At 42.5% G+C, this 16,977-nt stretch overlaps 1 protein-coding gene across 1 annotated transcript in view; it reads right to left on the bottom strand.

Moving 5' to 3' along the window:
• The window catches only part of CFAP91 (cilia and flagella associated protein 91), a 50,949-nt gene extending 39,409 nt beyond the window's left edge, over positions 1-11,540 (bottom strand). Inside the window, exons 1-5 of the mRNA XM_041002780.1 lie at positions 11,329-11,540; positions 6,500-6,576; positions 5,507-5,664; positions 4,724-4,807; positions 2,944-3,000 (exon numbers count right to left, since the gene is read on the bottom strand). Coding sequence (XP_040858714.1) covers positions 2,944-3,000; positions 4,724-4,807; positions 5,507-5,664; positions 6,500-6,576; positions 11,329-11,452 — 500 coding nt within the window. The 5' untranslated portion in view covers positions 11,453-11,540. The remainder of the gene's footprint in view (positions 1-2,943; positions 3,001-4,723; positions 4,808-5,506; positions 5,665-6,499; positions 6,577-11,328) is intronic.
• Between the last annotated feature and the right edge of the window lie 5,437 nt (positions 11,541-16,977).

The raw sequence follows: 16,977 nt of genomic DNA, 5'->3' as shown, positions 1-16,977 counted from the left end.
TTTTCCTTTAGTATGTGTAGGGGGTTGGGTCTAGGATCTCATCATCTCTTCATGGACACGAAAGGGCCATTCTCATAAGAAACAATGGCATAGCATTTGCACAAAACTATATAATCCTCCCTTAGGCTTTAAATCACCTCTAGACTATAATACATAATATAATGAAAATGCTGTAAAAGTTGATATACTGCATTATTTGAGAAAAATGAAAGCAAAACATCTGTGTATGTTTCATATGGACTTAACTTTTTCAAGGTTTTCTTAAAATCTGCAGTTGGTTCAATTTGGAAACTGCAGATACAGAAGGCCAACTGCAGATACTTTAATATACATATTAGAATATATATATGTATATATATATACAGTAGGCATGTATGTATATAAGCAAACATGATCATAAAATCATAACAGTAAAATCTTAGAAACGTAATTGATCACCATCAAGAGTATTTATATACGTACATTTATATACAGCACACTTAGGGTATTTATGTAGTAAATGCAATTTATATTTACAAGCATTCAAAAATATCCATGATTCATTATAAAGTAGAAAAAAGAGCAATAACAAGTAGTATGCATAGGATCATGTTTTTACAGTTTTAAAAACTGTTTTTATACATAGGAAAATGGACAGGCATTTATACAATAAAATAACAATTATAATTATTTGCACATAGTAGAATTATAGGGAAAATAACTTTTATGTTTATAATTTTCTGAATTTTCTCAGATGCATGTGTTACTTTTAAAATAGAAAACAAGATGGTCATTTTCATTGGAAGAAAATGTTTCTTCCTAGTTGGTGAAACAGTTGATTGCAATAGGTGAAGAACTAGAAAGGTTTGCATTTTGTAAGCAGAGGCAATAGGAGGCACTTATCTATAAGCATATCATATACATATAGATTAGTTGCAGCTAAGAAAAATACATTTCAGATCAATTAGGAAGAAGCACTTACCTGGAAGTTTAGCCTGTAACTGAACTTTAGATTTCAATGTTGAGTTCTAGAAATTATCCAAAGGACCTATAGGGATGCACCTATCTCTAAGCTCCCCCTTTGCTCATACAAAGCATTGCACAGTCCCTGGATAAACTGACACTACACAGAGCTGATTCATCTTGGAAGAGCAGATCTGTTTTAAAGATATGAGTCCTTAAAGAATCAAGGGAGGGCAGGCACTCGGCCCTAAGGTGAAGACACTGCACATTAGCAGGAAGCTGGAATCAGGAGAGAGTTGGGACTTGAACCCAAGCACTCCAATTTGGGATCTGGGGCTATTGTGCATTCTGGGAAACAGCAGATTCAAGCACTTGGGTCCCAGCCACCCTGTGTAAGATCCGGATAGAGTTCCTGGATCCCAGCTTTGGCCCGGCCCAGCCTGACTGTGATTTGGGGGGAGAACCAGCAAACAGAAGATCTTCCTCTGTATACCTACTGAATAATTCTAAAAATATAAAGATCAAGGAAAGAGTGGGACAACAATTGGCATTTACCAAAAGTATTTAAGACACTTGATAACATACATTTCCCCATTGAAAAGAGACTATGCTCCTGTTAAAGCATGCTTGAAAGCCCAGCCCTAAATAACTTCCTACATAGAAATCTGAGACACAGGATGGACATTGGGTTTGGGATGCTCAGTCCCGTATGAGAGTTCCTGGCTCAAGTCCTGGCTTTTTCACTTTCTGTAAAACTTCCTGCTAATGCACATCCTGGAGGGCATCTGATAAAGTCTCTAACACTTCGGCCCCTGTCATTCACACATTGATTTTCTGGCTCTTAGTTTTGGCCTTTCCCAACTTTGAACTTGGCTGTTGCAAACACCTAGAGAATAAACCAGTGAATAAAGACCTCTGTCACTCTTTCTCCTCAGTGCCTTTCAACCAAGAAGAAAGAAATCTAAGACCTTAAGAAAACCTTTTTTTCCTAATCATTCTGTGAATACCTTTGACTTTTTTCCATTAACACAAGAAAGAATAGAGCAAATATTAGATTTTTAAAGTAATGCTCTACTTCATCTTTCATCTTCCTTAGAACTAAAGACAGGGAGCTGCATTTTTATCCTTGTCCTTTACTTCCTTCTCATCTTGGTTCACTCCTTTGTGAAGCCAAAATCCTGCTTTGTCTTTGAGTGTCACACTGCTTTGTGTAGATGGAATGATTATTAAGCTCTCAATTCTAGCATGCAAAAACATTTCATAACCAAAGAGGTTTCTTGACAAAATGCTGAAAAATTGACTCTGAAAACATTTGTGATTCAGGGAAGCAGAAAAGGGTTTCTGAGGTACTTTTGAGGTTGTGTTTATTGTTGTTGTTTTTATACTTATTGCTATGGATTAAATGTGTACACTCCAAAATTCATGTTGAAACACAATCCCTGACTGGTGATAGTAAGGGGTGGGGTCTTTTAGGGAAGTGGTTCATTCATGATAGCTCCAGTACCTTATGGCAGGAATGGAGGGAAAACTAACCCAATTCCACTGAGGGGACACAGTGTTCCTTCCTCCTCCTAGGTGAGCACACAGTAAGAGCACCCTCACCAGACACCAAACACTAGCTTCCTGTCTCAACCGGGCCAAAGACATTTGTATTATTTGTAAATTACGTCATCTGTGGTTTTTTATTATAGCAACACAGATTAAGACAATGTAGATTATGAAATATGCTGTATACTTACGTATGAACATATGCAATCTTTCTGCAACAAAAATTACAAAAAAAAAATTGAACCTCCAAATGCCTTATGCTTTAGCTATCCTTTTTTTTTTTTTTTTTTCACTTTTTAAAATGCTGCCATGGACTACTAGAAGAGATTATACTTTCTAATAGTTTATGCTCCACAGTTTGAAAAGTAGCTATGAGAAGTGTATTCTAGAAGCAAATATGGAAGCAAACAATACAAACAAACTGACAAAAGTTTTAAAATAATAGTTACTTACGTGTCTGTTGCAAAAACAACATTTAATGACGTTTGTTGAAAAAATGGGAGGAAAGGCCTGGAAGAAAAAGAAACCAGAAATGTGAAATGTGACTTTCGCACTGGGAGTACTCAAAACTCTTTTCCAACTCTGATACTGATCCCTTAAAATCAATAAGCACAAGTCCCACATATCAGAAATTCTCAAACTTTGGCATATATACAGATATACTAACGGTGGGCCAAATTTCCATTTAAAATGCCCGGGTGTGACCAGAGACTTGGTCAGTGTAAATCTGAACCAGCAGATCCCCAAGAACTCCAACATCTTCTCTGCACATGATAAACAAGCCCCACTCTGAGAGGCAGTACTCTATATTTGGGCTATAGCTCACCATTAATTCACATTAACTTCTCAAGTTCCCTACAGTTTCCAAAACCTAGGAACTGAATACACTTAGTTAAGAATGGAGAAAAACCACATTACAAAATTTCCATTTGGAGGCTGCTCATTTAGAGGTCACCAGTGACACCTGCTTCCTGTATGAGCACTGATTTGAGTCCCAGCTGCTCCACTGACCTCCATCTCCCTGCTTCTCCGTAACTCTGCCTTTCAAATAACTAAATCTTTAGACAACATGTACATATGTTAATAATAAAGATGTGAACTTTCTATACTCAAGTAAGTTTAGACAGCACCATCCAGATTGCCTTCTGGAGGCTGGTGTGGTGGCTCAACCAGCTAATCTTCTACTTGCAAGCACTAGTATCCTATGTGGGTGCTGGATTGTGTCCCAGGTTCTCCACTTTCAATCCATCTCCTGGCTTGTGGTCTGCCAGAGCAGCAGAGGGTGGCCCAAGTCCTTGTGAACCCATGTGAGAGACCCAGAGAAGGTTCTTGGTTCCTGGCTTTGGAACTGGCTCAACTCTGGCCATTGAGGCCATTTGAGAAAGTGACCCAGCAGATAGAAGATCTTTCTCTGTCTCTTCTCTTTATAAATCTCCATCACAAGAAAAATAAATCTTTTTAAAAAATGCTTTCTCAACTCAGGTGAGACCTTTAGTCAATTCCCATCTTATTTTCATTTGATCTGAATACATGCTTATCACTTGTCTACGGCCATACCACCCTGAATGCGCCCGATCTCGTCTATATCACTTGAATGTTAAACGCAAACAAAATAAAATGACTCTTTTAGCTGTGCTGGGTTTGGTGACATTCACACAGAGGGCAGAGGTTGTTCATCTGAGCACTTTTACCTAATTTTCCACATCATAAGTATGGCTTTGTGGTATTCCTGCTGTGTCTCATTTCATCTGATTAAGTGTCAAAGATGAAAATGGTGACATCATTTTCTTCTCAGATACATAAGTGGCAATTTTACTCATGCCTCTGGAGTCCCACAGGCCTTGTAAGACTCCTAGTTCTGCCACTGACTGGCTTACATGACCCTGAGAAAGTTATTTCTCCTGTCTGTCTCAGCCTCATTTTTGGTAAAATGGGAATAACATATGAGGAGATCATTAAAAACTTTATGGAAAATATGTATTATAGGAAAAATGCATGAATTTCAAAAATGTTTTATGCCAAAATAAACTTATCTGTTAACTCCATTTTCTATGAACTTCCTGAAATGTCCATTTGTGCCATAATCCTATTTCTACTATGAAGATTGGACGGCGCATATTTACAGCATTTTAAATGGTGCCTGGCAGTGCGTGAACTTAAAAATCTTAAATGTTATCGTCATCATAGACTCTCTAGTATCATGAGGCTCAAATGTTCATGAACTACTTTCTACCTGTCAAAGTATTTAAAGCGATTCTTTCCAGTAACTTCAGGATCCTCATATGTTTCTTTCGGCACCTGGAAAGAAGGATGCATTCTAAAAAGAACCAAGGGGGGGAAAAATTATTGAAGTCTAAAACATCACTTTCACATAATGTCTATAAAGTGTTGAGATACACAAAGTATCTTATATTAAAAACAAAATATTCTATCCCATGCACCTGATTAGTTTGCTTCTTAAACTGAATATGTAAAAGAAATGAGAATTGAAAAAAATATAGACTTATGAACCATCGCAACTATAAATGCCAAATTTTAATTAAACTCAGATGAGAATAACAAAGTTTTAAGACAATTATAAATGTCAAGGCTGAAAGATATAATTATTTTTAATTTAGTAAATTTAAACTTTAATTAAAAGGTGAATGATTTTAAGAGATTCATCTTTAAAGGTACTCTGCCTGCAAGAGTCTGAAACATTAGCAGAAAAGAACGCTGGCAATTTCTAGATGGATCAAAGGACAAATGCAGTCAGCCCCTACTCAGATGACAAGTTGTCATTTAATACCGATCTCCCGCCTCTCCACCTTCTGAGAGCACCTACTGCTCCATCAGCCAAAACTGTTGCTCACAAATCAAGCTTTTTTGGCTCATCGGTAGAGAGACAGAATCTGACCTATGTATAACATCTCAGCTTTACACCTTCCAGTCATGCAGAATAAATAAATAAAACTCTCAAAAACAGATTAATTTAAAACATGAGTAGTTTCAGGAGCGGAATCCATCCAACACTTACACGGCAAGCCGCCAGAGGGCTTCTTTGTGCTTTTCTTCATGTCCCTTCCATTCCCGACTGATGAATGGTGGGACAGGATCTGATTTGCTCAAATATAGAGAATAACTTGGATAATGGTTCAGGCTGCTGAACATGGCTCTAAACCTTGGAATTTTCCTCTAATGTTAGAAAATGGAAAAAAGAACAAAATTATGCCAGTAGATTTTCTAAAGCTATAATACTTATAACATTATAATGACAAACTTTTTATAAGAAGATACAAAACAACATATATAGGAGCCAGCATTGTGGAGAAGTGTGTAAAGCTGCCACCAGAAACCCTAGCATCCCATATGGGCACTGGTTCAAGTCCTGGCTGTTCCATTTCTGATCCAGCTCCCTGCCAATGGCCTGGGAAGGGCAATGGAAGTTGGCCCAAATATTTGGATCTCTGTAATCCATGAGTGAGACCCAGAAGAATCCTTGGCTTCAGCCTTAACTGTTGTGGCCATTTGAGGATTTAATTAGCAGAGGATTTCTTTCTCTCTCTCCTTCTCTCTCTCTCTTCTGCACCCCCCCCACTTCCTTCCTCCCTCCATCTTCTTCTCTCTCTGTAACTCAACTTTTAGAATAAGTAAATATAGGATAAGAAGAAGACTTACTATACACAGAATATCTCTAATAAAAGAATGTCAAACTGGCAATAATGAGTGTTTCTGTGTTGGCGTAAGTCTAGAATATACTTCATACCATACATGTTTTTGTACCACTTGAATTCTTTTAAAACAAGCATATATGACTTTTACAGTTGAAATAAATCAGGTTATGGGCCCTTTACTCAGTACTATCTCAATAATCTTCACAATGGATTACCATTGATGATGAGTAAGATGCCTTGTCCCCTAGCAATAATGGTAAAGTAACAGCTGCAGAACGTAAAGTCCAGTCGATCTGATCAACACAGTAATCTGAACTAGATGCTATATTTGGTTTCCTTAGTTGAATTAGACTTACCAGTCGACTTCGAAGCATAGTGGCTTGGATATTTGCTTGTGCATGTTCTTTCTTACTTGACACAGTAAACAATGGATCTGCAAAATAAACAATAAAATTACATAAGGGACAGATTGTATCTACTCCTAGGCTGAAAATAATGGCAAACCAATGCAATTTCTTTACTGGAACACAAATTACAAAGTTTAGATATTATATACTACAAAGAAGTTCATGGCCCTGCTACTCTACCACATCTACCAATGAGAGTCTGTTAAATGCATTTCTTTTCTGTGTATTCAAAGTTAGCTTACAGAATTGGAAAATAGGCGGGTTTCAGGATGGAGAGTCTCATGCCTGGATCCCAAATGCCAGCCACAACGTGCATGTGGTGAACTGTCCTGGGTGGCCAGTGTGCCATTTGGCACCAGGGTCGGCCTGCTGGCCACCTGGCCGAGGAGCTCTGGAATTTTTGGGTCTTTGAATCGCTGCTTAGGTAGATCCAGGTTGAACCCACAGTGCTTCTGGGATGTGAATCAATCCTAAAGATTACCAATGACAGTAACTCTTCTTCTAAGAATTTGTAATTACTTAACAATGCTGAGCACTGAACACCAGTTCATATAAAAGCTAAGGCTCGGGGCTTGTCTAGTAGGATATCCTATTATCAGACATGATGATGGATCAGCAGAGGGGTCACATTAGGCAGGGCCATGACATTAACTAGCATTCGAGAACCATATCTAGGAGTAGATTTTTTGGGGGATGTGTGGGCCAACCCTGTGGAAATTCTAGCCAAACTGGTTAGCTCAAGAGGTGGGGTGGTGATGGACTAAGCTAGGTGTGATCAAGGAGCTTGCCATCAATCACAGGTAAAGGAACCCGCAACAGTCTGGACTGGTCAAGGCAGCAGCACCCGAATGTGCATCCTGAATAGGGTGTGGGTGGGCCGGGCTACAACATTCACCAGCTCATACAAGGCCAAATGGAAGGCTAGACTGCGCCGGGTACTGACCTAAAACCCAATGGTGTGTATGAGAACTGGGTCGGGGGAGAGGATCAAGTGGAGGAACTTGGAAAATTCCTCTGGCAAGTCATAGCTCCCACTGGTGAACATGTGGTCCAGTCCTGAGGGTCGAACAAACTAGGCAAAGTAGCTCCAACGGCTGACCAATGTGTGAATTGGTAATGGAATGGGGTGTGCCAGGCAGGACTGAGCAAATCTTAGCCTACAAGCAAAACTAGAAACAAGGATGGAGCACAGGTCACACTGAGCTAGGCTCTTGCACCTACTGGTCTGCGTGAGCCAGGAACGCTAAGCCACAGTGTCTAAGGCAGAGGCCGGGACAGGTGAGGGACTGAGCCAAGCTGAGTCAGAGGCATGTGCGATCATGGCTGGGAAGAGGCCTGGTTGGGGAGCTAAGGGGACACCCTAGCTGGGAGGAGGTTCCCACCAAGGGGCATGTGGGCTGGAATTGGGGCTGTGTTCTGGTTAGGATATGGTTTTAGTCTCCCTTGGCACAAATGTGGACTGGGACTGGATGCACCAAGCTGGGCCAGACTGGTGGCCTGGAGGGCCAGGGTAGATGTGGGACAGACTAGGCTAGGTCTCAACCCCTACCGAGCCATGTGTGAGCCATATGTGGGTATGGACAAGCCGCGGCTGGGCTGCAACATCCAACAAGAATCAGTTTGGATTGAAGGCCAGTCAGGAAAAAACACTGTCCCTGCAAGGACAGGAGGTGAACTGAGTAGGGTGGGCCCATGGACCCCTGGTACACACACAATCTGGCATTGGGAGGGGTTCTGATGGAGGAGCCTGGGCAACTCCTCTGGCAGGACACAGTCCCTGCAGGTAAGCGCAAGAAGTATGATAGGAAACAGCCCAGAACAGGCCATGGAAAGTTTCCCATTGGCATACAATGGCATGGGTCAGGGGCAGACCAAACTGAATCAGTTCATGTCATCCACTGGCAAATTCAAGCACCAGAACAGAGTGTGGGTCAAGCCAGGTTCAGTCGAAACAAAAACCAGTGCACAATACGGAATGCCAAGGTGAGGTTGGCTGTACCAGATGTGACCGCAGTGCCCCACAAGCATATGTGAGAACCAGGGAGGGAGGGGGCAGAGCCAGCAGGGGAAATAAGGGGGAATTCCCTTGCTGGACAGCTACTCCCACTGGAGAGTGTGAGCTGGGGTGGGGGCAGACCAGACTAAGCAGGGCTACAACACCTCTGTGCCTCATATGGACTTGATCAGGGAAAAGCCAGGCTGGGCTGATTATTCCTACTGGTACAAACAAAATTAGACTGGGTGAGGGTTGTTTGGGCTTAGTCACAGCATCAGCTGGCAGAAGTTGGTGCTGGGGGCTAATTCTGTCAAGCCAAACCACAGAACCACCTGGAGAGCATGATCCAGGAGTGGGAGAGGCCTGGGAGGAAAATGGTGGGCTCCTCCCTCTGGGTTACCACTCCCACAGGAGGGCACGAAAACTAGGACAGGGGCTGGGGTGACTAGACAGAGAAGCACTCAACAACATCCGTGAGGGCTGGATAGTTAAGCTGGTTAGATGGAACTAGGCTTTAATACCCACTGAAATGTATGAGAGCCAAATGGGATGTGGGACAGACTGGCAAACCAGGGTAGGGGGGAGGTCTGGTGGGGGTTACTTTGGGTTGCTCTGACTAGGCTGCAGCTCCCACTGGTTTATGTGAGGGCCGAGTATGTGCTGGGCAGAACCAGGCTGGACTGCAACACCCATTGGTTCCAGTGGAAGACATGGATGAAAACAGAACCAACGCAGCAATTGCAAGCACCAGCTGATCGGGGCAACAGACTGTGCTGGGCCCTGTGCTTGCTAGTACATACAAGAATCTGGTCTGGGAACACCTCAGAAAAAGTTTATTTGGGGATCTCCCCAATCGAGCTTCTGGACTCAGAACCCTAACCATCAAAAGACAGAACACAGAATAAGTCAATCAATCACCTCAGCTACATGTTGGCAGTGAAAAACTAGGCAAATGGAGACTCTATGATGGACTATGTCAATCAGTGGATTCTTCAACGACCTCATCATGCTTGGAGTGGCGAGAATGACAGCAATTCATAACTGGTGAACTATCAAAACCACATGAGCAAGAATCTCAGAGCATGCCCCACATCTGGGACCTGGGGTGGGTGGGAGACTGGGTGGGGCTTCTCCCTCAATATCCCCCTTTACCTCAGATACATGAAGGAAACAATATGGAAATAACAGTCTTACCCACTTTCCTGTAGCCCTTGAATCTTTTTACCCTAATTAACTATGTAAAGACTTCAAAAATATAATAAAAAAATGAAAAAACAAAACAAACTAACTAACTAACAAAAAAAAGAAACCACCCAAACCTTGTTTGGTGTATTCTGGATGGATTTTCCTTCCTTATAAGAGACAGGGATACATTTAACAATTCCTATGGAACTGACACTCAGGGACAAAAGATAGAGTGAAAATGTTTTGCCCATCTTTATCAGACATTTACCCCTATTCTCAAATCACCTTTCGGGGGGGGCGAGATGTGGTGGCAAGTTTACGTGAATTTATTATGATTTATGCTATAAAATGAAACCAAGGGTTAATTAAAAAAAAAAAAAAACAAGGGAAGAATGTGTAAGCAATCATTGAACAGTGCACCATGCAGGAAAAGTGTGTGCAGAGTTACACCAGGAGAGACTGGAATCCTTGACGTGATGTCATGTGCTTGAAAGTCACACAAGATTCAGGAGGTGGGTGGGAAGTGCAATGGCTCAATTGGCTAATCCTCTTCCCACAAGTGCCAGCATCCCATATGGGCACCAGTTCATATCCCAACTGCTTCACTTCAGATCCAGCTCCCTGCTTATGACTTAGAAAAGCAGCAGAGAATGGCCCAAAGCCTTGGACCCCTGCACCCATGTGGGAGACCTGGAGAAAGTTTGTGGCTTCATTTCTGCTCAGCTTCAGCTCCGGCCATTGTAGCCACTTGGGAAGTGAGCCAGCAGATGGAAGATCTTTCTCCTGATCTTGCCTCTGTAAATCTGTCTTTCCAAAAAAAAAAAATAAATAAATCATTTAAAAGAAAGACTCAAGTGAGGAGCTGTGGGTGACTGAGGGCAAAACTGAAAAACACAATCATGTTTAAATGATTACAATTTCTGTAACAGTAAACACAATAACGTTGAATGAACATTAAACACACAACTATAGATACCATCCATTGGAAGAGGCCAAGAAGACTACAAAAACACTCAGAAATCTTAACTCCCCAAGAGATACACAAGAAAGTCTATATTTGACCCCAAAAAGAATCAATGGATCTGGATTATAAAGGTTCTGATGATTAAAATAAGTTTAAAGGAAAGCCAAACAAATGTGAAACACACTGGCATGTTCTTAACCTGGAATGCCAAAGTTGGGGTTGCCCATCGGATAAGAACTGGATATTTTATGTAGTTTGAACTTGAGAACTAGTGGATTCTAAGTTTTAAAATCATTCCATACTTTTCTGGACACCGAAACGCCCAGAACGGTGTCAGAAGACTGCTCGGGGCTGAGGAAATGAGCAGAAAAACACGGTTAGGAGGAGCCCGGCGGCCAGCATGGAGCGGCTAGGCATGGAGCTCTGAGAGGCGACAGCATCTGTGGCTTCAGAGGCATCCCCAGAGCGCGTGGCCACCCGCAGGACTCGGAGCTGCCCCAACCAACAGAGGAGAGCCACAGGCAAGGACAGGTCCGGAGACAGCTTTACATGCTCCTTGCCAGGTCCATCATATGGAAACCCGACCTGGCCCAGCAGTTCACATCCCGGGAGATTGTCTCAGCAGACCCTTACCGTAGAGATAATCGTAAACCCGGTTGGAGCAGAAGTGGCTCCCAGCCCCTGCCTTCTCCCTGCATCGTGGTTGAGACACCCGCAGGTTGGCCTGAGCATCCCTGATGGTCACTATATGGTTCATGATGCTGCTGCTTTCCTCAGGCCAGCGGGCGATCTGCTAGGAAGGCCTAACTGGTGTGTGCCTGGTAGCTATGGTAACCTCCACGACCAGCGCTGGAGTAAAAGGCGGGGTGTGACGCGAAAGAGGCGGGGCTGGGCGTGGAGGGGCGGGGCCGGGCGCGGAAGGGCGGGGCCGGGCGCGGAAGGGCGGGGCCGGGCGCGGAGGGCGGGGCGGGGCCGGCACGAGGCGGGGCCCGAGGAACCCGGACCTGGTGGATGAAAGCCGGAGAAGAGGAAAGGAAGAGAAAGAGAAAAGATCAAGCCCGGGAAAAGGGCTGGGAGAGGTGAGCGCGAAGAGGGAAAGTGGAGGTCGCGACAATCTCTCTTGTTACTATAAGTCAGAGACAGCAAAGGGAGCTGTCAGCTGCCCACTCAGGATAAACGCCAGCAGCTGAGGGAAAGGCTTCAGGAAATTCAGCAGCAATCGAGCAGCTACACCCGTAATTTCTTTCGGAAATCCCTGGGAAATCTCGGAAACTTCTAAAAGTGTTGGGTGCTTTCATTTCAGAAAGCCCCTTTGCAGGGGACTTGTGATTGCTGGGAGTGTGGCATCGGCGAGCTTTGGTCAGTGTACGTAATGGGCTCAAAAAACCCGCCAGGGCCTGTGGATGGGCTTTAAGGCAGCTGAAATGACGCTGCTGGCACGAACAGTGCTTTTAAAATCCATAATGGAAGGATTTAAAGGGAAGCAGATGGGACTCCAGTGTTAATAATGCACCTCCTATGCCCATCACTCAACAGTCAGCAACATTTTAGCAATCTAATTTCTTTGCTTCCCTGTCCTTCCCCTTGAAAAAAAAATATTATCTAGATGCCAAGTGATAACAGATATTTAGGGTTTTTTTCACCACTATTATCATAACTAACACAATTCACAAAAGCGCCTTCTTAGCAACATACTTAGTACATATTCAGATCTCCCTGCTTGAGCCCAAGGAGGCATTTATAGTTAGTTTGTTCCAATCAAGAACTACCCCCTCACTCCTATCTCCATCCCACCCCACCCCTAGCCAGGGGAAAGTAACTCTTCACGCTGTGTTTGGATATGTCCTTTAAGTCTTTTATCCTACAGTATGATCTCTAATACTTTTTTTAAAAAAAAAGATTTATTTATTTTTATTGCAAAGGCAGATATACAGAGAGAAGGAGAAGATCTTCCATCCAATGATTCACTCCCCAAGTGACCACAACTGCTGGAGCTGAGCCAATCCAAAGCCAGGAGCCAGGAGCTCTTCCAGGTCTCCCACACTGGTGCAGGGTCCCAAGGCTTTGGGCCGTCCTCCACTGTTCCTAGGCCACAAGCAGGGGGCTAGATGGGAAGCACGGCCACTGGGATTAGAACTGGTGCCCATATGGGATCCTGGTGCGTGCAAGACAAGGACTTTAACCACTACGCTATTGTGCCGGGCCCGATTTCTAATACTTTCAATAAGTACTACCTGGGATTCCTCTACAGAATTTTTTTTTCAAACCAACTTACAGAAGAAACTTTGCGCAAATTCTTTATCAAATTTTAGAGAAATAAGTTGGTGCTACCGCAAACTCCAATGTTAGCCACGCTGTTAATTTGTTTAATATCATTATGAATGCATGCATTTTCAACATACCTGATGTTTTAACCCATCATGTTTGTTGTTCTTCAGATAGTCTTATATTTAGCGATTGTCAGATGACTTTAGCTAGAATTTCCCTCTCCATGAAGGTTTTCTGTCAGGAATTTCCCATCCAGTGCCCCGCACCATGTCTCTTGGCTATATGTTCCCACTTGCTTGTATTTAGAACTGAGTGGCAACAGTCCTCACACGTACCACACTGACCCTGGATGCACTCTGTATCATGCTCTACAAGCACCACTAACTTTTTAATGTAATGCTGCCCATTAATATATGGATCCTGCAAGACTCAGCTCCACCTTTGCCATCTTTGTGCATGTTCTCCAAGGCCTCCAAATAGAGTGACATGCCGTTTTTTCCTCCCAATGCCACAGCACCTAAAGTGTGGCCCTGTGTGTATAGAAACTGCTTGCAACTCTCTTTCTTGTCAGGCTGAATTCACTGAGGACACAAGACTTCAGATGGTCACTTTAAAAAAAAGCTGTAGAGTGCCAGATACATAAAAACTTACTAAGATGACTATGAGGTACACCAAACCATCGTATAGTAAGGAAATGTGCTAAGTGGTAGGTGCTGATTTTAGTGTTTACTAGAAATCTGTAAGCAAACAAACGACAAAGTGTGGCCAAAGAACAACTGTCAAGGCTATAATTTATATACCTACACACTTCTGAGAACGTTTGTACAGGCTGCTGGAAAAGGCCTGTCAGAAAAGATTTGGGTTTTCAAAACTCACTATCTCTTTCCATTTAGCTTTCTTCCCATTTCCCTGTGGGGATTAAGGTTCAAGGAACTGAGGGGAAAAAAAGATACTGATACTCTGTTTTCACTGCTAGGATGAACAATTTTTCACCTGTAATTCATCACTTTAAAAAAACATACTCTTGAGGTTTTGGAAAACTATGAAGAAAACTATACCAAACCTATTTACCTGTCAAAACTGAAAAACACTTCTGGCAATAAGCACACAAGTAAATCATATGCAAAAATAACCTTACTTGCTTTTGCAAATTACAGTATACAAAAGCATTATCTAGACAAATGAGAATTTAAACTTGCAATTCTTTTCTCTCAACATATGGTGTCACCCCTTCCCCATTAACCTCAGCTACCCATCCTTTCTTGGACCTTTCTAGAACCCAGAATCAGACATGAAAAATGAAAACCAGCTATATCTTTAACCGGCTTGAGGCAGGCCAAAGTCAGGAGCCAGGAAATTCACTGGGGTCTCCCATATGGATGACAGGAGTCCCAGGACTGGAACCATCTTCCACTGCTTTCCCAGGTCCATTAGTAGGGAGCTGAATCAGAAGTGGACCAGTCAGGACTTGAACTACTACCCACATAAAATGCCAAAGTCACAAGCAGTGGTTTAACCCATGATGCCACCATATTGACCCCTAATAGTACCTTTATAGTCAAGGCTTTTAGAAAGCATTTCCTCAGTTGTGCCTTGTTACGTTGCTAGGGGTGTCACCTCTTTCAGAGTGTGGCTGTTTGGTGCCTTGGACAGCTAATGTGCTCATTCAGTACCAGGTGGCTAAGATGCCAATTTGAGTGTTTGGATTTGAGTCCTGGCTGTCCTCCTGATTCCAGTCTCCTCTTTACATGTACCCTAGAAGACAGAAGGTGATGACCAACCATTGTGTCTCTGCCAACCAAGTGGGAGACTTCCATTGAGCTCCCAGCTCTCCTAGCTTCAGCCCAGTCCAGCCCCAAAGCATTAGCCCCGTAAGCATTTGGGGTAAATCAGAGGATTAGGAACTCCTTTTCTTTCCCTCTTGGCCTCTGCCTGCATTTAAAAGCCAAATACATAAAAAAAAAAAAAAAACCACATAAATGATTTCTTAAAAGAATATTTTTTAAAAGTCCACCAAAGTCATCAAGTCTCATTGCCCACTAATTTAGCAATTTTAGCAATACCATGGAGTGACAACTCCAAAAAGTTAATTATTGCTGCTTGAAATCAGAAGCAAGAAGTGAAAACTTGATATGATTGTTACTAAGCAAACTAACCTCAGAGTTACCTCTGTAAATTACACTGTTGAATCCCATCTTTTATTTAGCCCTATATATCATCTATTTTCAATTTAAGTATCTCTCTAATGACAGCTCTCAAACGTGTTTTTGGTGAAGAGATCAGGTTACTGAGATTTCTCATGAGGTAGAATAGGTAACAATCACTTTTGTTTTGTACTCCTTCTTTTCCTTTAATACCAAAAACAGGCCATCCCACAGGTCACAAGGACTCAGGCAATCAGGCAGGGCAAGAAAAGCACAGGACAGAAATCATGTAAAACTCAGATGTGATTTTAAGCCAACCTGCTCACAGATCAAAATTAGGAGCAACCATAACCCATCTGTGTGGGTTAACTATATCAGACAGAAAACAAGAAGAGAATTGAGTAGCTGGAAGTAAATGGCTACGTAATCTCTCCTCCTTTGGTCTTTCCTTTGAGGACAGAAGAATATTCCATCTTGGAGAAGCATTGTGGAAAGACTGTAAATGTCATGGTGCTCAGCTAGAACACCAAGGGTTTGTTCAGCACATAAAACACAAGTAACGAGCAGGCACAGTGGCCTAGTGGCTAAAGTCCTCACTTTAATGCGCCGGTTCTAATCCTGGCAGCCCTGCTTCCCATTCAGCTCCCTGCTTGTGGCCTGGGAAAGCAGTCCAGGACAGCCCAAAGCCTTGGGATCCTGCATCTGCATGGGAGACCCAGAAGAACTTCTGGCTCCTGGCTTCAGATTGGCACAGCACCAGCGGTTGCGGTCACTTGGGGAGTGAATCATTGGACGGAAGATCTTTCTGTCTTTGCTTCTCTCTGTATATCTGTCTTTGCAATAAAAATAAATAAATCTTAAAAAAAAAAAAAAAGAAAGAAAGAAAGAAAACACAAGTTAAACTACAGGTTGGGCAGGAGAAGCTTGCTACCCAGTATTTTTGCTTGAGGTTTGCCATTTAGTAGCTTACCTGCAGCAAGTCACAGAGTTATCTTGGTCTTCTCTTAACTGAAGCAGTGAAGCAGTGAAATGAGAATTTCATACAAAACGCACTTTGCAAACTAACCTCTTAACTGCCTCTGTGAAAAACAAATGTTCATGGCTAGCATTATGGCACTCTGGCCCAGCATCCCATATGGGCACTGGTTTGAATCTCAGCAGCTCCACTTTCAGTCCAGCCCCATGCTAATGTGCCCATATAAGCACATTATCATGTGATCAAGTCCCTGGGCCTTAATTTATGTGGGGGATCCAGAAGCAGCTCCAGACTCCTGGCTTCTGCCTAGTGTGGCTCCAGCCATTGTAGCTCTTTGGGGAGTTAACCAGCGAATGAAAGACTTATCTCTTTATCTCTGTTTCTTCCTAATTGCCTTTTGAATAAAAATTAAACTTTAAAAAATAATCAATCTTTGGCTAGGTGATATTGGAAGCTTGATTACCCCCAAACACTTATTATACTCCAAATATTCATTACTAGCAGCTACTGAACAATATTCCCAAGTCCCGTTTCAAAAAAATGAGTTCACAATGGATGAAAAATTCTCTCTACAACTCTGCTTTTCAAATAAAGAAATAAATCTTTTTTTAAAAAAAAAAAAAAAAGCTCTTTCCTGACTTGTAACAATTCTCTGCAAAGCACAATTCAATGATTCTGTTTATCATATTGCAAATAACATGGGTACTGGTTTACTAACCTACCTAACTGAAGTCAACAAATCCTTTTTCACTTTTTTGGAGGATGTGCAGCAAGTCCACAATGGAACAATTCATGCTGAAGACATTTGGAAGGAAGTCCAAATGGCAAATCAGCTGAGGATTTCACGTGTAAGGTGGACAGGAGAGGCCTAAGTTCAAAGGGACCTGCTTGGGG

This window comes from Ochotona curzoniae, unplaced genomic scaffold, assembly GCF_017591425.1.
Source record: "Ochotona curzoniae isolate NIBS_2020 unplaced genomic scaffold, NIBS_Ocur_1.0 scaffold_2587, whole genome shotgun sequence".
Lineage (NCBI taxonomy): Eukaryota > Metazoa > Chordata > Mammalia > Lagomorpha > Ochotonidae > Ochotona > Ochotona curzoniae.
The sequence above is the reverse complement of the archived record's forward strand: the minus strand, read 5'-3'. Positions and strand labels throughout refer to the sequence as shown.